Consider the following 24,681-nt stretch of genomic DNA (forward strand, 5'->3'; position numbering starts at 1 on the left):
TACTGTTGATTGTCAGAAAAGCCCATCTGGTTCACTGTCATTTAGGGAAGATAACTTCTATCCTTACCTGGTCTGGCCTACATACAATTCCAAACCCATAGTAATGTGATTGCCTCTTAAATGCCCTCTAAGCAAATAGGGATAGGCAATAAATGCTGGCCTAGCCAGTGACACCCACTTTGAATTTTTTTTTGTTAAAATAGAACCAGCACAATAGTTGGGTGCACATACATGTGCTCTTCTGTTTTCAAATTCTATTTCATTTTGTAAGATAACATTTGTAAAAAATGTGTAAACAGCAATTTAAAGATATATTCGCTTACTGTCATTCCATTTGAATTATTATACACTTACATGTATAAGTGAATAGTAGGACTGCTTTCCTGTGTAGAAAAGATAATTGAAAGGACGACCATCTTCTCCCCATTGGACAGCTGTTAAGACATCAAAAATAATTGGTAATTTGATTTATAAAATCTTCAAAGTAAGCTAAAGACAACAGTGAAACAAATCTGTATTTGGCATTTTCTATACCCACTGCCAATAGGTGGGTAAGGCTGACAAATATTTATTGCACTCTCTTACGATAAGCTTATGAATATCAAATGAAACCATGTCAATTTTATTCTCAATTGGAGTAAATACAAAAATGTAGCCAAATACCTGCAGAAGCATTGAGAATGATATGCAACCAGGCAAATAGAAAATTAAATATTGTAACTATTATATCTAGTTCAGAAGACTTCAGAAACACATAATGAATGGAACTGTATTATCATGGAGACATGGAAAATAAACTGGGATTCAAAGTAGATTTTGCACAATGGCACAACAATTAAATTAAAATCATAAAATCACAGTGCCTCTACAGTAATACACCAGCCAGACCATACTTGAAGTACTATATACAAATTTGGTCATAACGTTAACCAAAAAAAAAAACATGATTGTAGTGAAATTACATTTAAATGGTATGTCATTCAGTGATAAATAGTCCTAAAACATTACCCAGACAAGACAGTTAAACTTCAGCCTTTGGAATACTGCTGAGCATTAAAGGCAGCCTTGCTAAAGTATTGGGAGGACAAATAAGGTCAAATGGCCTTTATGTATACTCAATAATTTGACTAAACTATAATAAAGAAAAGTTATTTGCACAAACAGTATGTGCACGCTTAACATGTTGCAATACGAATACACTCAGTATTCAAATTTGTAAACACCATTTACCCATTAGCTGCCAGAATATTTGGCACTTCATCAATTTGAAAACCTTGCACTGAAGAAAAGTGATTTAAAAGATATGACTTGGTCCATACCCTTTGAAATGATGAAAATAATTAAACAGGCTTGAACATTGTCTATTATTACCCTTGCAGAGGTATTTTTAAATGGCTAAGGATGTTTTTATATGGCATTTAAAGAATGCATAGTTCATATGCTAGAAGCATATTATCTAAATGGTGAGAGACTGCAGAGCTTGGGGACGCAGAGGATTCTGTATGTCCCAGTACATGAATTACAAAAGGTTAGTGAGCAAGCACAGCAATTAGAAAATGTAATAGAATATTGTCAGGTTATGAGGTTATGTTTCAGTTATAAGGGGCACTGGTGAGACCACATCTGGAGCACAGCACACAATATAGGTCACTTTATTTAAGGAAGGATGTAAATGTGTTGGAAATAGTTCAGAGAAGGTTTACTAAATTAATATCTGAAACATACTGGTTTGTCTAATGAGAAAAGGCTGGACTGACTATGTTTATATCTGCTAGAATTTAGAAAAGCAAGAGGTGACTGGAATGATACATACAAGATCCCACTGGCCCTTGATGGGTCAGCTGAGGAGAGGATGTTTCCTCTTATAGAAGAACCAAGGATTAGGAGTTACTGTTTAAAAAATTAAGTCAGAGGCAGGGCAAAATTCTTTCACAGAGGGTTGTGATGCTTTGCAACTCTCTTCCTCAAAAGATGGTGATGTGGAGTCTTTGAATTTTTAAGGCAAGGGGGTGTAAGGTTATCAGGGTAGGCAGGAATGCAGATTTGACATTGCCATCAGATCAACTATGATCTCACTAAATGGCTTTTGAGGTTTGCAAATGTTAACTCCACTGTGCAGGAAAAAGACACCATAGGTAGTCAGTTTGACATTTTTGACAGGAAAAATACTAATTTTTTCTGAAAATGAATGTATTTGTGGAACATGGGAGTCAATGGTAGGCCAGCACTCATTGCCCATTTCCAATTGTTCTCAAAGGCAGTGGTGAGGTGCCTTATTGAATTGCTGCAATCCATGTAGCGTAGCTCCACCCAAAGTGCTGTTCGGAAAGGAGTTCCAGAATTTTGACCCAGAAGAAGTGAAGGAATAGCAATACAGTTTCAAATCATGATTAAAAGGGAAACTACCAAGTGGTGATGTTTTCATGTACCTACTGCTCTTGCCCAGCTGGGTGGTAGAGGTTTTGGCTTTGGAAAGGGGTGTCAAAAGAGCCTGTGGGAGCTGCTGCAGGGCACACACACGGTACACACACTGTTGCCACTGTCCATCAGTAGTTAAGGGATAAATGTTGAATTTGATTGATGAAGTGCCAATCAAACAGGCTGCTCTGTCCTGTATGGAGGAGAAATTCTTGAATATTATTGGAACTGTACCCATTCAGATAAATGGGCAGTATTCTATTCCATAACGTGTGCCTTCTAACTTGGTCAAGTTTGGGGGTAGTCCAGAGGAGAGGTAATTGCGCAGAATTCACAATTTCTGACCTGTTCTTGTAGCCACACTATCTATATGGCAGGTACAGTTCAATTTCTGGCCAATGGTAACCCCCACAATATGGACAGTGTAGGATTCAATGGTGGTCAGCTAATTAATTGTCACCAGGAGACAGTTTATTTTCACTCCTGAGATGGTCATTGCCTGGCATCAATGTGTTACTTCTGCACTTCATGAGCTCTCAATTTGTGTAACATGCTTTAGGTGACACTTTATTTAACACTGCTTGAAATTCCAATATACCACATCCATTGGCTACCTCTTAAGGTTTCTAGTTTCAATTTCAGAAAATGGCAATGGATTTGTCAGATATAATTTTCCATCTTTAAGTGTGTATTGACTCTGCAACATGGTCATGTTAAGACATTCTAAGTGCTCTACTGCCATTAGTTGGAGGCACTGCAAATCTGATGTAGGGTCCAATTTGTTGAACAACATTTTGGGCCGTTGAGAACTGCTTAATGGCTAAGAGAGTAGAATTGGAACAATGGCTCATTTTCAGGTCAGCAGATCAAAACTAAGATTAACACTAGGATCAGTGCTGAGACCTCAGATGAAAATCAAGTAATATTGGAATTATGCTAGTGACAGATTTAATCTTACCGAATGGCAGAATACACTCAAAGAGCCCACCCTGCTTCTGTTTCTTAAGTAGGCTGTTGTCAAATTCCATATGAGAACACTTCTGTGAAGTGACTTAGGACGTGTAGGCTGAAGGCACTACATAAAACCACAGAATGAAAAACAAAGAACTGTGAATGCTGGGAATCTGAAACAAAAACGGGAATCTGAAACAAAAACAGAAATTGCTGGGGGAGGATGGCCAATCTGGCAGTATCCATAGAGGGAAAGTAGACTTGGCATTTCGGGGCCAGTGACTTTCTTCAGAGCTGTTTCCTCCAGACGAAGAAATTATTTATCACGCTTTAGCAGAACAGGCTTGCTTCTTCACTGTTTGTCTCCATTTATAAAGCCAAGGATCCAGCAAACATTTGAAACAGTATTCTCAATTTATCCTGTCAACTTCAAAGCTTTGTGTACCTCCGCTAGCTGGACTCTGGACTCGACTGCAGACCGTACCATTTGGTTCACCTTGTCTTCCTGCATTTGCCTGGTCAAACCATAGAACTAGCTGCCTTTAATTGCATTTGCCCATTTCATCTGTTCGTCTATGTGCTCCTAAAGAATTACTATTCATGCTTATTAAACTATGTTTGAGTTTCATAAAATCTGTAAATTTTGAGACTATATCCTATATAAACAAGTTAAGGTCATTCATGTACATTAAATAAAATGCAGCGATCCTTAAGCTGACCAGAGTACAACAGTGCATGCTTCAATTAAAGTAAAATGTAGACACTAGGAAAAAAAATCCCAAAAGAACTGTGAATGCTGTAAATCAGGGAAAAGAAAAAGAAGTTGCTGGAAAAGCTCAGCAGGCCCCACAGCATCTGTGAAGAGAAATCAGAATTAACGTTTCAGGCCTGGTGACCCTTCCTCAGATACTAGAAATCAATTTAGACAACCGGAAAAGCTTAGCTGATTTGGCAGCATTCGAGGAGAAACTCAGTCAACATTTCAATTCAATAACCTGGAACTCTGACGATAGGTCTTTGTAAATACTGTCAGACATCCTGAGGATTTCACCTTTTTCTGTTTTTAATACTTCAGATTTCAGTCAAGGGCAAGCAGACATGTGGTTCAGAACAGCCAGAATTAGAAGTCAAACTCAAGAGGATACTTCAATTTTCAAAATGCTAGTTCTCTCTATCCAAGTCCATCTGATTGTTTAATATCATCTGTGAATATGCCCAATTTATACTGCATTTTGGACTTTCATTATCCAAACTAGATTCCAAAACAAACATTAGGCAATTAGGCATATTCACAGCCATAACTATCTTACAACTGGATGATTCACTGTGCACTGCTCGCAAGCCAAAGATCACTCCCCTAAATACTATCCACTGTTATCTTTGAATCAAGACCCAGGTGTTTTCAGCACAGGTAGCAGCTTTATCCAAGGCCTTCTGAAATCAGAATGCTGCAGATGTTATTACATCTGCACACCAGCCATAACAAAAATCCAAAAACTAGTCCCAATGCCCTATTCTCTCCCTGTAACTGTGTGAACTACTTTGAATACTTAGCTGATTTTACTTTAAAATGGCACAATAGCCTTTTACTATGTAATCTATAAAACCCTTAATAGAAGTTATTACACATCCTTGAAAATTATCTTAGTCTATGCTCCAGTGTAAACAGTCCCACACCTTGTGCGACTCCTAATTATAGCTTTGGTGCCCCTGGGGGCAAACTCAGACTTCCATGGAGTCATATATTTGAACCACTGTCTAGTCACTCTTCATACCTGCCCACAAATCTATGTAAATCACACTGAAGACTGCAATGTCCAATTATGATTTTATATTCTCATGAGCCAAAAAAAAAAAGTTCATGTAGGTTCATCTCATTTTGCAACCACATTAGCTGTGCCCACCTGGTTATTTTCATACTGGGGATCCTTAATTTTGCCCCTAACAATTGATTGCGTTAAGTTTTTTTTGTACAAAAAATTGGAGCTGTAGTTATTTGCAGCCCTTTTTCACCAACCAGCCTCTGCATTCAATGGAGTCATTTTCTGCCATTCCATGCACTTCTAATGCAATTCATCACCATGTGCATCGTCCCTTTGCTGAACTTCTTTCCAACCTTGATCACAACCCTCAGTTTCTGTTGACCAACAACTCTCCTTCTGCAACAGTCCCATTCTGACTCCTCAGCTTCCTAAATTGTTCCAATGGAGCTCAATGCAAGTTGAAAAAAGAACAGTACCTCTTCTATTGCCGACACATTCTGGCTTCAACAATTACTTGATTAACAGACCTTTACCACTCCCATTTCCTCACAGACAATAGGTGCTGGCAACGTCGGGACAAGTATACCAATGTCCACAGATTGGGGACCGGAAGATGGGATGGGGAGCTAGAGTGTAGACAAGACCCATGGAAAAAGCAAACTGTTGGAGAAAAACTCAGAACTTTCTGGAGCAGTCATAATCAGACTAAAAATGTTAACTCTCGTTTCTCTCCACAGATGCTGCCTGGCCGGTTGAGTTTCTCCAGCAATTTCTGTTTTTGATTCAGATTTCCAGTAACTGCAGTATTTTGCTTCTATCTTATTTATAAGGCACCTTCAAGACAAATACAAAACCCAAGGGCTATGATGAAGCAAAATAGGAAGCCAAGACTCTCAGGGTGATATTAAGGTAAATGAACACAATTTGGTCATAGAGGCTCTAAGCAGTATCTTACAGAGGAAAGAAACAAGAAGAGGTTAAAGAGGGAATTTCAGAGGTTAGGACCTTGAAAGCTGAAACCATTTATAGTACAACAAGTAATACTGGGAATGCAGGGTCCCATGTGGTGCAGCGGTAGCGTCCCTACCCCTGGACTGAGAGGCCTGGGTTCAAGTCCCAGCTACTCCACAGGTGTGTAATGACATTTCTGAAAAGGTTAAATAGAAAGTAGGTTTAAAAAAATTATTAAAAATTTAAAAATTAAAACTGGTAACATCTAAAATGCCAAAATTACAGGTGCGCAGATATCACTGAGTGGCTGGAAGAGATGACAAAGATAGGGATTGAGAGAACTGAAGGCAAGGAGGGATTTGAAAACGAGGATGAGATTTTTGAAACGGAGGCTTTGCTTAACTGGGAACCAATGTAGGTCAGTAAACACGAGGGTCACAACTAAATGGGAGTTAGCTCGAGTTAGGCCACAGCCAATAAAGCTTTGAATGATCCAATTTTAAGGAGTGTAGAGGATGAGAAATTTGTCCAGAGGGGCAGAATTATTAATTTCATACCTAATAGCTGCACAGATGAGAGCTTCAGCACCAGGTGACGTTATGAATGTGTGGAAGGGATGCACAGAAAGGGTGGGAAACTTATCTTGGGGTCAAATACAACAGCAACGTTGTGAACAATGTGGGTCAGACCCTGTTAGTTTCAGCAAAAGGCACTATGTCCGATTTGAATTTGCTACAGTCACCAAAAACAATGTTTCGGATCTTCCAAAAATTTAGCAAGGATAATCTTTTGCTCACTTAGTACAAGGTATCAGAAAGACAGCCTGAAAATTTGAGGTGACTGAAAATTTTGAGAGAGGCAGGGATGGTGCTAAGTGTTTTGTTTGAAGAGATTAGTGATGATGCAGATTTAAAACAAACCAGAACGGTACCCAAGCAGTGAGCACCATTATCAATAACAGTTAATATGCCAGCAACGAAGAAAAGTTGTAAGAACAAAGGTGGAGAGAGCAGAATATCGGTCTTGAGGACTAAATGAACTTGAGAGTAAAGGGCAAACGGTAGCGAAACTGAAGACCAATGCAAGTTCAAAACTAGAAAGAAGTTTTGAGTAAGTTTGATTGGTAGATATGGAGAACTTCTCATAACAGCCCTACCATACCATAGATCAAATTAGACTAGATACCATAAGAAATAGGAACAGGAGTAGGCCTACTCTGCCAGTCAATAGGATCTGACACTACTCGCATCCACTTTTCTGCCCTTTCCCCATAACCCTTGATTCTTCTACTGATCAAAAATCTATCTCAGCCTTTAAATATACACAAGGACTTTGCCCCACACTTCCTGTGACAAAGAGTTCCAAAGACTCTCAATGCTCAGAGAAGAAATTCCTCCTCATCTTAAATTGATGCCCCTTTATTCTGAGATCATGTCTTCAGGTCTTAAACTTTCCCATGAGGGGAAACATCCTCTCAACATTTACTCCATCAAGCCTTTTAAGAACCCTATATGTTTCAAGGAGATTCTTCTAAATTCCAATGAGGAGATTTCCAACCTGTTCAGCCTTTGCTTTTAGTACAGTCCCTCCACACCAGAATCATTGTTGTGAACATTCTCTGAAACGCCTCCAACGAAATTATATCTTTCCTTAACGACCAAAACTGCTCATATGTGGTCTGACCAGCAGCTCATACAGACTTCCCTACTCTTATACTCCAAAACCCTTGGAATAAGGACCAACATTCCATTAGCTTTCCTGATTACCTGCTGCACTTGAGTGGTAGCCTTCTGTGTTTTGTGCACAAGTACCCCCAAGGCCCTTGGTGTTGCAGTTTTTCTCCATTGAAGTAATACCCTGTTCTTTTATTCTCCCTTCCAAACTCAACAACTTCACATTTTCCTACATGAAACTCCACTTGCCAACTTACTTAACTGATCAATATCTCTCCATTAGTGAGTCTTCAACGGGAGCTTCGCTGGACTGCCTCCAATGCCAGTATGTCTTTCCTTAGATATGGAACCAAAACTGTTTGCAGTATTCCAGGTGTAGTCTGACTAGAGCTTTGCATAGTTTTGGCAAAACTTCCCTATTTTTATACTTCATTTCCTTTGAAATAAAGGCCAACATTCCATTTGCCTTCCCTATTACCCACTGAACATGAACACTAGTAATTTTTGTGACTTATGCATGAGGACTCACAAATTTAATTATTATATGGACATCGCTGGCTAGGCCAGCATTTATTGCCTATCCCTAATTGCCAAAGGGCAGATAAGAGACAACCACATTGCTTGGGTCTGGAGTCACAAGTACACCAGATCAGGAAAGGATGGCAGAGTTTCTTCTTTAAAAAGGACATTAATGAAACAGTTAATAACGGCTTTGCATTGTTACCATTAGACTGGCTTTTATGTTCACATTTTTATTGAATTCAAATGTCACCCTCTGCCATGGTGTGATTCAAATCCATGTGCCAAGAACATTAGCCTATGGTTCTAGATTACTAGTTCTGTGATATTACCACTGTGCCATCAACTCACTTGAAATCCCTCTGCTATAGCTTTCAGTAATATCTTTCCATTTAAACAATATGTAGCTCAACTATTCTTTCTGCCAAAGTGCATAACCTCATATTTTCCCATATTATATTCCATCTACCAAGTTTTTGCCCACTTACTTAAAATTTTTGCTCTTCAAACTCTTTGCAGCATCCTCACCACTTGCTATCCCATCTATTTTTGTGTCATCCATGAACTTGGCCATAGTACATTTACTTCTGCCATCCAAGTCATGACGTATATTGTAGATAATTGTGGCCCCCTCTCCCTCTGTGGCAGTCCACTAGTTAGATTGCCATCATGAAAATGCAGCCTCACACCCCGAAATATCCCAACTCTATCTACCAGTTAGCCAGTCCTCTATCCATGCTAGTATATTACCTCGACCATTATGCACTGTTATCTCAACTAGGCTAACGTGTCGAATTGGTTTACATTTCCCTGCCTCATCCCCTTCAGGAGGGCTTTATTTGCTACATTTCCAATTTAATGAAACCTTTCCAGAACGTGATGATTTTTGGAAAATTAACACCAAAGCATCAACTCTCTCATTAGCAACTTCTTTTAGGACCCTAAGATGAAATCATGTGGAGAAGACTTGTCATCCTGGCAACTGCATCAGCTTGATTAATACTACGCCTGTGAATGTAATTGTGCCAATTTCCTCTCTCCTTTCCACACCCTGATTTTAAAGCTATTTCTGGGAGGAATTTTTGTATTCACTATATTGAAGACAGTGGCAGAATAGATGTTCATTTCATCTTCCATTTCTTTATTATTACCATCAACTCCCCACAATCACCTGCTTCAAAGACAATACTCAGCTTACTATTATCCTTTTGAAATATGCGCACTCTTTCTATCCATTTTTACATTCCTAGCTAGCTTTGTTTCATACTCCAATTTATTCCTTCCGATTGACCTTTTAAACATTCTCTGCTGTTATTTCTGATTTATTCCTTAATCTGTTACCCTTCTTTATCCAGTTAAGTTTGATTCCTTCCCTAACGATGGGTCCTCTCTTTAGATGTGAATATAGCAGAAATATACTCAGAATCATACAGCATGGAAGCAGACCCTTCAGTTCAACAAGTCCATGCTGAACATAATCCCAAACTAAACTAGTCCCATCTGCTTGCTCCTGGCCCATATCCCTCCAAACCTTTCCGATTCACGTACTTATCCAAAACTCTTAAATGTTGTAATTGTACCCACATCTACCACTTCCTCAAAGTTCATTCCACATGCAAGCCATCCTCTAAAAATTTGTCTCTCGTCTTTTTTTAAAATCTCTCTCTTCTCATCTTAAAATTGTGGCCCCTAGTCTTGAAATGCCCCATCCTAGGTAAAAGGCAACTACTATTAACTCTACCTATACTCTTCATTATTTTATAAATTTCTATAAAGTCATCTCTCAACCTCCTATGCTCCAGTGAAAACTTAATGAGTATTCGGAAATATCCCCTTAAATGTCGGCAGTTGGATCTCTATTCACCTATCCCTGGCCTAGAGCTTTCTTGCCTGCATATCGTCTTTATTTAGATTTAAAATACCGTACCAGTCTTTGCCTCAATCTTCTTCCTTTCAAACTGGATGGCTGCTGCTACAAAGGGGCACCTGAACCCCAAGGTAACTAACCAACTAACCCTTTCGCATTACACAATACCAAGTTTGAGATAGTATGCTCTTCAGTCAGTTCCAAAGTGTGCTGCCCTAACAAACTCCCTCAAACGCATTCTATCAACTCATCTACATAACTATTGACAATCTGATATTTTCCAGTTTACACATAGATTAAAGTCACTCATGTTTGTTGTTGTCCCCTTATCACAAGCATCCAAAATTTCTTTGCGATGAGTCTCTTGTGGGTTGTTGGTGATGTTGAGGAAACAGGAAACTAGTAGGATACAAAAAAAAGGGAATTTAAGATGACAATTTACAGTAGAGAAAATGAATAGGGATTTACTGACATTCCAGCCTGATCCTGGAATAGTGAGCCATCTTGCCAGATAAATTAGATCTGCTACTTCCTCATGCTACTCAATTTCTCCTCATAATGCAAGCCTCCCGATGCTATAGTTTGGTTTTATTTAATTGCCATAGGAGATATTAGGAAGTCTGTCCATGATTGTAACACTTAAATTAAAATTCCCAAAGCAATTAATTTGCGTACCATTAATAATGTGCCAAACCAGTCACTTTTATAATAAAAAAGGAAACTTATTTTACTGCATGGTCACAACACCAAAATATTACTTTAGGCACTGTTATATGTGTGCATTGAAGCAAAAACAATTTGGGAGTCTTGTTCAGGTTGGAGACTGAAGTCTGCTAAAGCTAAGTGGTGTGACAGCCCCTTCAGGTAGTTTTCTCACAGTTTGCACCAAGATTAAAAAATAATTCAGTGGAAAAGATTGCAGTAAGCAGACAACACAGTACAGCATACTAATGAACAGATGGTAACTGTGTAACATAAAATAAATGAATAACTGACATTAGGATATAACATTACAAGTCTATGGTGATCTACATTTGGCTGTTGCTGAGAATGAGCAAAATTCCCTCTTCTCACCATAGTTCATTTAAAAAAAAGTCTTACCCCTCTGTTTTGGAAAGACTTCCAAAGGATGCTGCAATTAATCAAATAGATTAGAATTAGCAAATGCAATTAAGTAGATAATAAGTTAACCAAATAGTATTTTGGAAACATGAACCATTTTTATTACCTTCATGATTGGTCTAGCCTTCTTGTCAAACAAACTTGTTGGGAAAAGGTATCTGATCGCTCGCTGAAAAAAAAAGTGATAAAATAAAGCAATGACCACAGAATTACACAACAAATCTTTGTGCAAGTACATTCTCAATTTTGCACAAATTGATGACAACCTTTTTAAAGCAGCATTTAATTCATGTTAGAGATTCACGTGAAAGCATTTCTTAAAATCGTCTTTTAAACAAAGTCACAATATATGAAAGGAAGGGTTACACGGTAAAATTAAAACCAATTTTCTGACAGTCATATGCAAATTACCAGATTCAAAGGTACTTATGACATGACACCCCAAACATGGCTCACGCTGCAGGATAGTAAGTTAGGATATGAAAGTTATGTAAAACTATTGCTTACGAATGCACAACTTCTGTGCAGTGTGGATCAGTGCATTAAAGAAAGGACAATAAAACCAGAGAATTTACACCACAGATTGGTGCCACAGACTGATCAAACTAGACTTCTGTGGAAAAACTGGAAATATTCCAACTATTTTCATTGAAACAGAGATGATCATCTCTGAGATTTAATAGATTGTTAAAACTAAGAATCATGGTGATATTGTGAATTCAAGTAGCAATTTTTCCTCTAGTTAAGGCATCTAACAAAATAAATGAAAATTGTTCATGAAGACAGCCAGTGGAGTTTTTTCTTTAAAAAAACAGTTTTGAGAGCATGGAAAGCTTTTCCACTGGGAGTAAATGTACAAACATGAGTAGGGAGTAGACTGTTCAGCTCTTTGAGCCTGTTCCACCATTCAATATGATCATGGCGGATGCTCAATCTTAATGCTATTTTTCACTTTCTACTTACACCCCCAATACTTTAATATCTAAACAATTTATTTATTTCTTCTTGAATATATTCAGTGACTTGGCCTCCACAGCCTTCTGAAAGAGAATTCCATAGGTTCACTGCCCTTTCAATGAAGGAATGTTTCCCCATCTCAGTCCTAAATTGATTTATCCTGATTCTGGACAGTTTGCCCCTGGTTCTAGGCTCCCCAAAACTGGGAAAACATCCTCTCTGCATCTAGTCTGTCCAGCCCTGTCAGAATTTTATACATTTCAATCAGATCCTTCTCATCCTTCTAAACAGTTAGTGTATTGATGCCCAGTCAAACCAATCTCACCTCATAGGACAGTATCAGCCTAGTGAGCATCCACTGCACTATGGCAAGTGTATATTTGTTAGGTAGGGAGACTAAAACTGCATGCAATACCCCTAGAGTCACCTGGCCAAGATCCTGTATAACTGCACAAAGACATTGTTACTTCTGAACTCAAATCATCTTGCAATGAAAGCCAATATACCAATCACCTTCCAAACTGCTTAATCCACCTGTCTACTTTCATTTACTGGCATACAAGGATACCTGGATCCCTTTGTACATCCACACATTTCAATATCACCATTTAAGTAATACTCTTCATTTCCGTTTTTCACACTGAAGTGTACAACTTCACATTTAGCCACATGATAATGCATCCGCCACGTGTTTGGCCACTCACTCAAATTGTCTAAGTCATGTTGAAGCCTCCTTGCAGCCTCCTCTCAACTCTTGATCTCACCTAGCTTAGTCTCATCAGCAAACTTGGAAATGTTGCATTTGGTTCCCTCATTTAGGTTATTTATACATACAGCAAACTGTGTTTTAACCGACACTCTCAATAAACCAGCAAAAATGATATACCTTTAAAACCACAAATTTTACTGTATTACTCTGCCCAATTATAGTTTTTAAATTTATTTACCTCAATCTAAGTATATTTGTTGTTCAATCGAATGACCACATGAAATATCAGCAGTTGATCTGATTTCCAGTCAATATCTCCTCAAATACCATGATCCACCCATGTGGACCTCTTGATTACCTGGAATATTTGATCAACCAGCACATTCCTGGTCCATTAGGTACCAATTAATAAAACATTTGCTGTAGCACTAATCCTTGTAGTGCTTCACTCATCATGACCCATTTATTGCCACTCTGTTTCCTATCTGTCAACTAATTCTCAATCCATGCCAATACATTACCCTCTCCCAGGTGATTCAATTTTGCCCACTAACTTCTTATTGGGGACTTCTATCAAAAGCCTTTTGAAAATCCAAATACAGCACATCCACTGGCTCTCCCTAACCTATTATACTAGTTCAAAAAACTCCAGTAGATACCTTAAGTAAAATTAGCCTTTCATAAACCCATGCTGGCTTTATCCAATCATGTTAACACTATCCAAAAATGTTCTGTTATTACATCTTCTACAATTGACTCTTGCAGGTTCCCACTACTGATGTTAGGAAAACTGGTCTATAATTCTGTCTTAATGCTCCCTCTCCTTTTACATAATGAGATTGCATTTGATATCCCCAATCTGTAGGAACTGCTCCAGAGTCTATAGAATTTAAGATGACCACCAATGCATCCATATTTCCGGGGACAATTCCTTTAGTACAATAGGATGTAGATTATCTAGCGGTGGTTATTTGTCAGTCCACTCAATTAAATTTCCTCAACGTCACTATCTTACTAAATATTGATTTCGTTGTATTCTACCCTCTTGTTAGACCATTGGTTCCCTAACATTTCTGGGTGGTTATTTGTGATTTTGCCTTCACAAAAGAAGGCAAAGTAGGTCCTTAAATCTTCTGCCATTTCTTTATTCCCCATTATAATTTCCTTGGCTTAACCATAAGGGACTACATTTATTTTTACTAATATGTTTTCCTCTTCAGATATTTCCAGAAGATTTTAAAAAGGTCAGCTTCTATGTTTCCTGCAATTTTACTCTCAATCTATTTTCTCTCTTTTGATCAAACTTCTCATTCTCTTTTGCCAAATTCTAAAATGCTGCCAGTTCTCAGACTTATGCCTTTTCCAGCATTTTTGTTTTAAGATTCAAAGAAGAGACACAATACTATTCCCAAATTTCTTCTATAAGCCATGGTTAAGCCACTTTTCCTCTTATTTTTCTGCCAAACAACAAATAATTATTGCAATTCATGCACACATTATTTAAATATGAATCACTGGCTATCCAACATCAATTCCTTTAATAAGGTTTCCCAACCCAGCCTTGCCAATTTACACCTCACATCCACATAGCTCCCTCTTTTTAGATCCAGGATACTAGTTTTCAGATTCAACTACATCATGCTACAAATGAATGGAAAAATCTATTACATCATGGTCACTTTTCCCCACAATGAGATGGTTAACTAATCCGTTCTCATTGTGATGTACCTAGCCTAAAATAAACCTATTCTCTAGCTGGTTTCTCAATGTCTTTAAAAAAAGTCATTGTGTAAACAGTCCAGGAAATCCTTTTCCAAAATACTATTGCTAGTTCTGTTTGTTCAATCTAGATGTAAAGTCACCCAAATTACAGTTGTACCCTTACTGCATGCATCTCCGATTTCTTGTTTAACGTCTTTAATTCTCATCTTCACTACTGCTTGGGGACCAGAGACAACCCCCAGTGTTTTGTGCCCCTCTTGGTGTTTATCACCACCCATACAGATTCCACATCATAATTTTTCAAGTCAATAGTCCTCCTCACTACTGCATTTATTTACTCCTTTATAAACAATGCTACCTCACCTCTTTTCCCTTTTTGCCTATTCTTCTTAAATAATGAATACTTCTGGATGTTCAGCCCCTTTAATTGGTAATCCTGCAGCTATGTCTCTGTATTTGCAACTATAGCATAAACGTTAATATCTATTTGTGCTGCTGCACTCAAGTAGTCACAGAGACAATGTTGTTAATACAAATGCAATTTGAAGAACTTTATGTTGTGCTTACGAGGAGCGAACAGGGTTTTGGATGCTGTGGTATTTGATTAGAAAACACAACTGAAAAAGAAATCTGTTCAGAGATGTTAATTACACACCTCTGGAGGAGATGGGACTTGAACCTGGGTCTCCAGGACTAGGGGGTAGGGACCCTATCATTGCGTCAAAAGGAACAGTCCTAGACTGTTCTAACAAAGCTAATGGTCAAATGTTCACTACCATACATTCAAATTTACAACAATGGGCTGCAGAACTGACACTATGCATTTTGCTTAGGCTGATCAGAAATGTTTAGATATTTCTGGTTCATTTATAACTATGCCTACCATTCTAACACTTTAAAATGGTTTCAATTGACAACTTTCTCTCAGAATTGAGAAGGTACAACTATTGGAAAGGATTGAATAGGTTGAAATTCATTTTAGAGAAATCAGAGATAATTTGACAGGTGTTCATAGCGCAAACAAAGATGATGCTTACATCTGATAAAGAATCATATAAGGTTACATCACTGAATGAGACCAAGAGTCTATTACACACCAAAGGCTCTCTGCAAGCGCAATTTAGCTAATCCCACTCTCCACTGTCCCCATAGCCTTGTAAATTCTCTCTTTGGATGAGCCCCCAATTTGTTTTAAAAGACACAATTGAACTTGCCTTCATCAGTCTTTCAGACAGTGCTTTCCACATCATTAAAAATACATTTAAAAGTTTTCATGGTGCTATTGGTTCTTTAACCATTCACCTTAAAATCAATATCCTGTAGTTCCTAATTCTTTCCTAAATGGGAACAGTTTCAATTACCTACTTTGTCTCGACCCACGATTTTGAACATCTTTATTAAATCTCTCCCAACCTTCTCTCTAAGATGATAACTACTAGCTTCTTTATTCTATAAATGTACCTGAAGTCACCCCCTGAAACCATTCCTTTTTTAGAAGTATGCATAATATCAAAACTTCATTTATGTTACACCCGAAACATAAGTGTGCAAAATCAGAGTAGCCATGATCTGCTGAGGTAGTGAATCAGGCTAGAGGAGCCAAGTGGCCTGGAATTAATTGATGTGTATGCGTTTCGGGATGCTACTTGTTAGTTTTGTTTGATTTCATATCTTTTCCAAAACCTATCAGTTTCCATCAGTGTATCATTGTTTTAGTCCTTTGATATTATCTCATTATTTGTTTCAGCTAAACATCCCAATTTCTTTTCCAACATTTCTTATAGTAGAACTCTTCTCTGAAATGCATACCTTCCCATCAAATACAAATTAATTCAATTCATTTCCCATGGCTCTCACTCGCCTTTCACGCAAGGATGTTTGGACTATTTTCTTCTAGAACTTGTTTCCATGCAACAAAAATGAGAGTCCTTCACTCGTACATCAGCTGAATAGACACATTAGCATTTAGAATTGTTAAAGGTGCGCGCCCGAGCACAGATTTGGCAGAGTTCTGAGGAAGGTTCACTGGACCCGAAACGTTCTTTCATGGATGCTGCCAGACCTGCTGAGCTTTTCCAGCAACTTTGTTTTTATAAGCTTTGGCTTTTTCAGGTCTTGTTTATCAATTTATTGTCCAATGTCTTAAAATTTTCCATGTCTTAAACCAAATTTTTATTTCTGCTATCTCTTTTTACATTATTTCTATGCCCTCAGTGGACTAGCATGGCTTCTTGGTAACTATATTCTGACAGTAGCATGCAGAGACCCTTCATCCTCTCTGGGACTACTGGATGTTGCTAATTTTTCCACAAGCACCACAATACTCCCTTCCAGGGTGTGTTAATATTCAAATCCTCTAACAAGAATCAAACTCCATTCAGACTCACTTTTACGTAATGAAAGGAACTAAATTCTGTTTCCCATCACTTCAAGATTGAACTCCATAGTGTTCTGCTTTTTCACACTCCAGATTCCTACAGTTTAATACATCAGTAAATGCTGTTGTGTGAACAGACTTTTCCCAACAGTAACTTCCAGTATATATCAGAAATATTAAAATCCTATTATGACAACTACTTGGTATTAATCATTTTCAGAGTATCCCACATTTTTTTTTAAATTCCTTCGGAGTGGCCTGCATTTTCTCATGAAATTTCACCCTTTATCACCTACATACATCTGCAAATATTCTGCTGGCATTGCCAGTAATGTCTCTCAGCAAAATATAAACCTTGGGAAATTAAGTCACCTCATCCTCCTCATTTCGTTCTTCGAGTCTTTACTATATTATGTATAAGAAAAAAAAAATTACATAAAAATACCAAATCAAAAACACATTGCTGCAGAAACTCAGCAGGTATGGCAGCAGCTACGGGGAGAAAACAGAATCAACATTTTGAATTCTGAAGTCACATGACATCAGGTTATCATCCATCGGGTCCAACAGAAATCACGAGGTCACCTGACGAAGGAGCAGCACACCAAAAGCTTGTGTTTTCAAATAAACCTGTCAGTCTATAACCTGGTGTCATGTGACTTCTAACTTTGTCTCACTCAGTCTAACACAAGCACCTCCACATCATTTCGAGTTTTGATTGAAGAATCACCAGATTGGATATGTTAACTGTTTTCTCCCCACAGATGCTGCCAGACTTGCTGTTTTTCTTCAGCAGTCTCTGCAAATGCTGGAGATTTGAAATGAAAACGGCTCTTTGCTTCACTTTATATTAAAAGCACTTAGGAGACCAACGAGGAGTTCCAAACCTCAGCATACAGGAAAGCAACCCACACTGACCAAATCCTCAACTTCCAAGCAACCACCCCAATGTCCACAAACAAAGCTGTATTAGGACACTATTTAAACCAGTCACCACTCACTGCAACACGCCAGAAGTACGCAGGAAAGAGGAAGTGCACCTGTACAAAATCTTCACTATGAACGAATATCCTCGCAAGTTCATCCGCAGGTGTCTACAAAATAGACAAGAGGACACAATACGCCCCAACACATTGGCCACACTGCCCTACATCAAGAATATATCAGAACTGACATTGAGGCTCCTACAACCACGAGTAATCATGGTAGCACACAAGCCCACAGCCACTCCACAACAAACACTCATAAGGATTAAAGACCCCATTCCCACAACATGCAGAACCAACGTGATTTACAAAATGCCATGCAATGACTGCCACAAACATTACATGGGACAGACAGGAAGGAAACTAGCCATCAGAATACATGAACATTAGCTAGCAGCAAAACGACATGACAAACTTTTCTTAATATCAGTACACTTTGACAATGAAGGCCATCAGTTTTAACGTGACAACGTAACCATAGCTGCCCAAGCCAACATAGACACACACGGGAATTCCGACAGCATGGTTCTCAGCCATTATGCAATCAACAAACAAATAGAATTGGACCCCATATACAAACCCATACAGATCAAAACGGAAATGACACTACTCACCATAACAGACCAGACAGTACAAATTCCAAGCAGAGTAGAACAACATCACTGATGATGTTATAGAGCACTGTGATGAAACGTCTGAACGAAAACAAGCCAGCTTGGCGAGCAAGTCAACAACCTCACCAAGATATTGAAGCAGCCAGTGTCCAAATGGAGAAAAATAATCTGGAAAGCATTTAGGCCTGGCAATGACTAGCTCTAACACGGAAGTGTCAAACCATCACCTCCTGCTGTTTGATGGCATTCTCATTAATAAATCTTAAACCATCAATGTCACCATTGATCAGAAACACAACTAAACAAGCTGTATATATAGTGCCTAAGTGAAAAGGGTGGAGATTGTAAATCCTTTAGTACATAGCTAACCACCCGATTCCCAAAGCCTGTTCACCATCTACAACGCACATGACAGTGTGTTAGAAAACTCTGCATGAAATTACCATCTCTTTGACATGACGAGACTTTCAGGTGCAGCCCAAACAGCCCTCAAACTCAATACCATCAGGAAAAATCAGAATGCTTGACTGATACCCCACCTTGCATACTAAATATGAATATCTACAGAATGCACTGCAGTAGGGTGCACTTGCATTGAGTATTCCCAGAGACGTTGGTGTTTGCTGGCTAAAGATGGAGGCATGAAGGAGCAAGTGCCCAGCTGAAGCTGCCATGCTACAGCTATGTCACACATGCTTGGAAATGTCTTCCTGTTTTTTGGACGTGGAAGGCAATGGAAAATTATTGCCAAAAATTAAAACAAAAAAGGGATCAGTTTGAAGCATTGGACAAACAGCCAATGATCTACTTTCTGCTGGAGGATATATACCACATCACATCAAAGGCGACCACAATGAGATAGGAAAGTTTTACCATTGGAACAACATCCCCCTAACTAATATTACATTCACTGCTGCAATAAGTCAAACAGTTGTGTAAAAATTAAATTGCAGAATTAGATAATGGTAATATTAGCTGACAAATATAGGGTTCACTGGGATGTCTGATAAAGGAGAGAATTAGTGAGGAACAAATCTGCAGAAATGTCCTTTAGGAAAATAGACAAATTCAGATATGTCCCTCTCTTTTAATCCCTTCTGTATTAAAACTCCTTTTGAAATGTCTGTCTGCAAGGTTTATACAAAAAGGTTGCTTTTTTTTCCCCCAAATATACCAATGTCTAGATTGTACCATCTTGGTGGATATGAGAAAATTTAATATGTCATCACAGATTCCATTACAAAGCAGTAGTAACCTAATTTTGTTAATTTAGGAACCATATTTCTGAAGTTTAAGTTAGCCAGCAAAACCCAAGCCAAGTGCCACGGTGACAGTGCTTAAGCAGGCATCATTTCATCTGTTCTTGCAACAGAGAAGAAGTGAATATGACTGTACCACTGACTTGAAAAAAGCAGCAGGTCACGTTGGCCATCCCTATTAATTAATTATTCTGCCTGGGTAGTGAAAATGCAGCTATTTACTTAATCAATGACTCAACCAAATGTCATTCCTACTGATTCGCTTATAAATTAATAGCAAAACCAGCTAATGTGCAGGTGCTAATTTATTTAAACTGTTCTCAGCAGATTTCTTGGAGCTCCATAATCAACATCTGGCACTTAATGTTAGTTGTCAATTTCACTTAGACACGCTTGTCTTAACAACTTTATTTATTATAAATGAGTAGAAATCATACTATCATGAATAATTATGTAATGGATGAAATAGGCAAAGTAAATCAATTAGAAAAAAAAGCATACCAGTATGTTTAAAGACAAGTTTAACAGATTTCTTCTGATTGTCATCTTCAAATTATTCTCTCATTTTGAAAATACTTCTTAGAATAGGTTTTACTGCAGCACAGCAAAGCTACTTGCAAAGAAGCATTCCACGTTACTCACCTATAGATTAAAGGGTTTAATGAAAATTAAAGAGACAACTGCTACTGGTAGAAAGGCCCTTACTTCAAAAAGCAAGAACTGTTATCATTCCAAGAGGCTGTCCATCAGTCACAAGTACCCCCCAGTGCATGAAATCCGAGTCGCTGTAATGTACGAGTAGGAAGCAGCACACTAGCTTTGTGGAAAGTGAAGTTCGAAACCAATGCAAGAGAGTGCAGTGAAATATTGCTGTTGGGGAGCAGTTTTTACAGAAAGTATTTTATCATTTGCCACTCACTATTTAAATTTTTTTTTGTAGTAAACTATCTGTAAATCCTCAATTCAGAAGATCTACCCTGGTCATTACTGATTTTGTAAGCAAAAAAAATTATAAACCATTCTCTCACTGACTATACTAAAAAAAAGTACTTCTACCGTTTTTTTTTTACAGAGCAAATAAATACATATTATAACACATTATAATTCAACACTAATGTAATTCCCTATGAATATTTTAAATCAGAATTTCAAATTTAAGTTTACCTTAGTTAATTTAGAAATGCTTACTTTAGAATGGAGGGAAACATACGAGACTAGAAAAATACCGTATCTGCCAGATGCCCTCAGGTGAACTCTATTTCTTGCATTCAGCAATTTCTATCAGACTTGCAATGTGTGACAAAAGCAAGCTCAACCACTTAAACATTGTAAGTACATGAACCAAGGCTCACTGCAGACAATTACATTAAAAAGAGAGACAGGAAATGTAGATCCAGGAATGAAACAAAAACAGAAAATGCTGGAGAGACTCTCAGCAAGTTACTACACAGCAACCAAGAGAAAAGTTAATACACCAGGCATACATTTTCCAGAGCAGGGCCCAATTTGTTGAGCATTTCCAGTATTTTCTGCAACTGGAAAGTACAGTTGCAAAAACTTCTTTTGAAAAAATGTACTTAGGTTTTTCATGTTATTTTCAGCAAGCATAATATGACAGCAGCAAAAATATAGCAGATCTTTCTCTGTTAATAAGATGTGTTGGTGACGGTGTTTCACGCAACTGCTATGCAGTAGCAACACAAGCAGCTTACATCACTAACAGGATGCTGCCATCAAGCCAAAAAGACACACTATCTATCACACAACACGAGTAATGAGGTATATGAATTTCAGTGCTGGTGTGATGTCAGGTACGTAGGTTTATGTCCTAAAGACTGGCAGCAGATCACATCAAATAGCATGCCTCTTTAGTTGTTCGCACCAAGGTAGAGGCTATACCCAGCCAGCCCACACTTGCAAAACTCACAATAGTGCCTAACATTAGATGCACTTGAACAATACTTGTTGGATAATACTGAATGTGAGATGAATTACACTAACAACCATTTCAAGATTGCCAGCCAGGCTCTCAGTGTGGCGCACCTGCATATGCTGGCAGCTACACACGATTGTACACAGTCCTGCTCTTTGCAGGCAGAAAGAACATAGACATACATTGCACTGTTTCAACAAAACAAAATAGGTCACAGCTATTCGCTGGTTCATTTCTTGGGGCAATGCCCTGACCAGAGTTTATTTGTTTAAATTTTGAATCAAGTGAAGTCTGGTTGTGAACTATGGATCAGTATTAATTGGTGCACTCTCCACAGCAACGCCTCAACCAATCAGCACATTCCTCTCATGCAGTTCAAGCATTGTGTATTCCCCACCTCAAATTTGTATTCTTGTAAAATGTCCGGATGAGTGCAAGATGAAAAACCTTGGTAAAATGAGTATTGCTGGAAAAAAAGTTCTGTACTATCAAATGACTATTTAAAAATGTGTGGGGTGGAAAGGGTGGGTATCAAAATATATCTGACTATATAAAGACCAACTTACATCAATATCCTCCTGATTAATTGTTTCGGGATCCTCACCCATCATGTTAGCGAGGTGCCTTTTCCCAATGTTGAACTCTTCAATCTGTTGTTTAATGAATTCTTCAGTATATTTCTCATGGAATGTAGCAGCCATGCTCCTCTTCTGCAAGGAGGAGCTTGTGCTGATTAACCTTATGAGCTAGAATAAAAAAAAAAATTATGATTTAATTTACTGATCTGAAGTTCATAGAACCATAGAATCACTTCAGGGCAGAAAGACAGCATTCGCACCATCAAGTCTAAACCCACCCTCTGAAGAGCATCCCACCAAGACCCACTCCACCCCCTCATCCCCGTAACTCCACATATATCATGACTAATCAATCTAACCTGTATATCCCTAGACACTATGGGACAATTTTTTTTTTGAGCATGGCCAATCCACCTAGCCTGCACATCTTTGGATTGTGGAACGAAACCAGAGCACCTGGAGGAAACCCACATAGACACAGGGAGAACATGCGAACTTCACAGTCACCCAAGGCTGGAATCAAACCCAAGTCCCATGTGCTGTGAAGCAACAGTGCTAACCACTGTACCACCATGCCACCTGAAACGGAGGATGGTTTGTTCATTTTCAATTTATATAATTGATTTGGATTTCTGATCAAAATAATTTATACCATCTAAATCAATCTTTCCAGTTTTCCTCTCGAGATGCAGATCATGATTGAGATTGAAGCTTCTCAACCAAACGTACGAGAAAACTTTCCACAATTCAATAAACTGAAACTTCAGTCTTGAAGCCCAAAGTGGTATTGAAGGAACTGGAAGTTTCACATTAAAATAGTAGGGCATAAACCTTTGCGTCTGATGAAATACTGATGAACGAGTAAGCAGAAGAATCTTTACAGCCTCGGTGGTTATGTCTGTTAGGTGAACTGGCAAAGTTGTACACTGTACTTTGTTTTTCACCACTGAGATACTGAAACTATTTAACATGACATCTGCAAGAGTGTGACAGAGAAAGAACCTCTATTAGCCAGCACCGAGACTTTTTTCATTAAATCAGTGCCATCTAGAAACATCTTGTGACAAGATTCCAGTATCCTTTGGAACAAAATATGCTTAGTTTTACTGCTGCTGTCTCTCTCAAAAAATACAGCATAAATACCTAGTGCATAACACTGAAACTCATATCGGATAAAGTTAGTAGGCAGTAAAACGTTACTGAAGAGCTCAAGTTTACAAATATTTCTAGCATTTATGCATAATCCTTAATTCACAATGGGTTTTTGTTTTATCTATTTAAAATAAAAGATTGTTTTCTGTTAGGAATCAGCTATGGCTCAGTGACAACACTAGATCAGCACGTTGTAGATTCACACTTTAGCATACATTCTATGCTCAAAATTCATGGCAGAGCAGAGGGAGTCTGCATTGCTAGACAGTGGTCTTTCAGACAAGGAGTTCAACAAAATGTCCAGTCTGACCCCTCAGGTGGATTTATTCCAAAAACGGCAAGGCTGTCCTCCTGGTATTCCAGCCAATATTGATCCCTCAAGTAACAAGCTGATTTGTTTTAACAATGTTAACAACCTGCGGGATCTTATTGTGTGTACAACGGTTGCTGTGAGAAGTACTTTAGCAAATATGAACAGGCATGTATTGCCTTTCTCACCAAGTCTGTTCTTCACGTATCTTCAGCTTAGCTTCTAAACACTAAGCCAAAGGGTGCCCAGAATTTCAGCCTTTACCTCAAAAATTTCAATATGTCAAGTGTCATGACCTCAATGGAGACATGCAACTCTTTTAAAAATGTCTGAAAAGCCAAGGAATGGAACACATCTCCCGCACCTCATCCTTCACACCCCGTCCACGCAATAAAAACCAAAAAAGAATCCCCCTCGTCCTCACGTACCACCCCACCAACCTCCGGATCCAACGCATCATCCTCCGACACTTCCGCCATCTGCAATCCGACCCCACCACCAAAGACATCTTTCCCTCCCCACCCTTATCTGCTTTCCGGAGGGACAACTCTCTCCGTGACTCCCTTGTCCGCTCCACACTCCCCTCCAGCTCCACCACACCCGGCACTTTTCCCTGCAACCGCAGGAAGTGCTACACCTGCCCCCATACCTCCTCCCTCACCCCCATCCCAGGCCCCAAGAAGACTTTCCACATCCAGCAGATGTTCACCTGCACATCTGCCAATGTGGTATACTGCATCCGCTGTACCCGGTGTGGCTTCCTCTACATCGGGGAAACCAAGCGGAGACTCGGGGACCGCTTTGCAGAACACCTACGCTC

The 24,681-nt window shown here is 38.6% G+C and overlaps 1 protein-coding gene across 1 annotated transcript in view; it reads right to left on the bottom strand.

Moving 5' to 3' along the window:
- Positions 1-24,681, bottom strand: part of mrps9 (mitochondrial ribosomal protein S9) — an 83,690-nt gene that overhangs the window by 43,520 nt on the left and 15,489 nt on the right. Inside the window, exons 2-5 of the mRNA XM_020529735.2 lie at positions 22,388-22,567; positions 11,371-11,433; positions 11,244-11,274; positions 355-434 (exon numbers count right to left, since the gene is read on the bottom strand). Of these exons, the coding sequence (XP_020385324.2) occupies positions 355-434; positions 11,244-11,274; positions 11,371-11,433; positions 22,388-22,567 (354 nt within the window). The remainder of the gene's footprint in view (positions 1-354; positions 435-11,243; positions 11,275-11,370; positions 11,434-22,387; positions 22,568-24,681) is intronic.

Source organism: Rhincodon typus, chromosome 6, assembly GCF_021869965.1.
Source record: "Rhincodon typus isolate 14 chromosome 6, sRhiTyp1.1, whole genome shotgun sequence".
Taxonomy (NCBI): Eukaryota; Metazoa; Chordata; class Chondrichthyes; order Orectolobiformes; family Rhincodontidae; genus Rhincodon; species Rhincodon typus.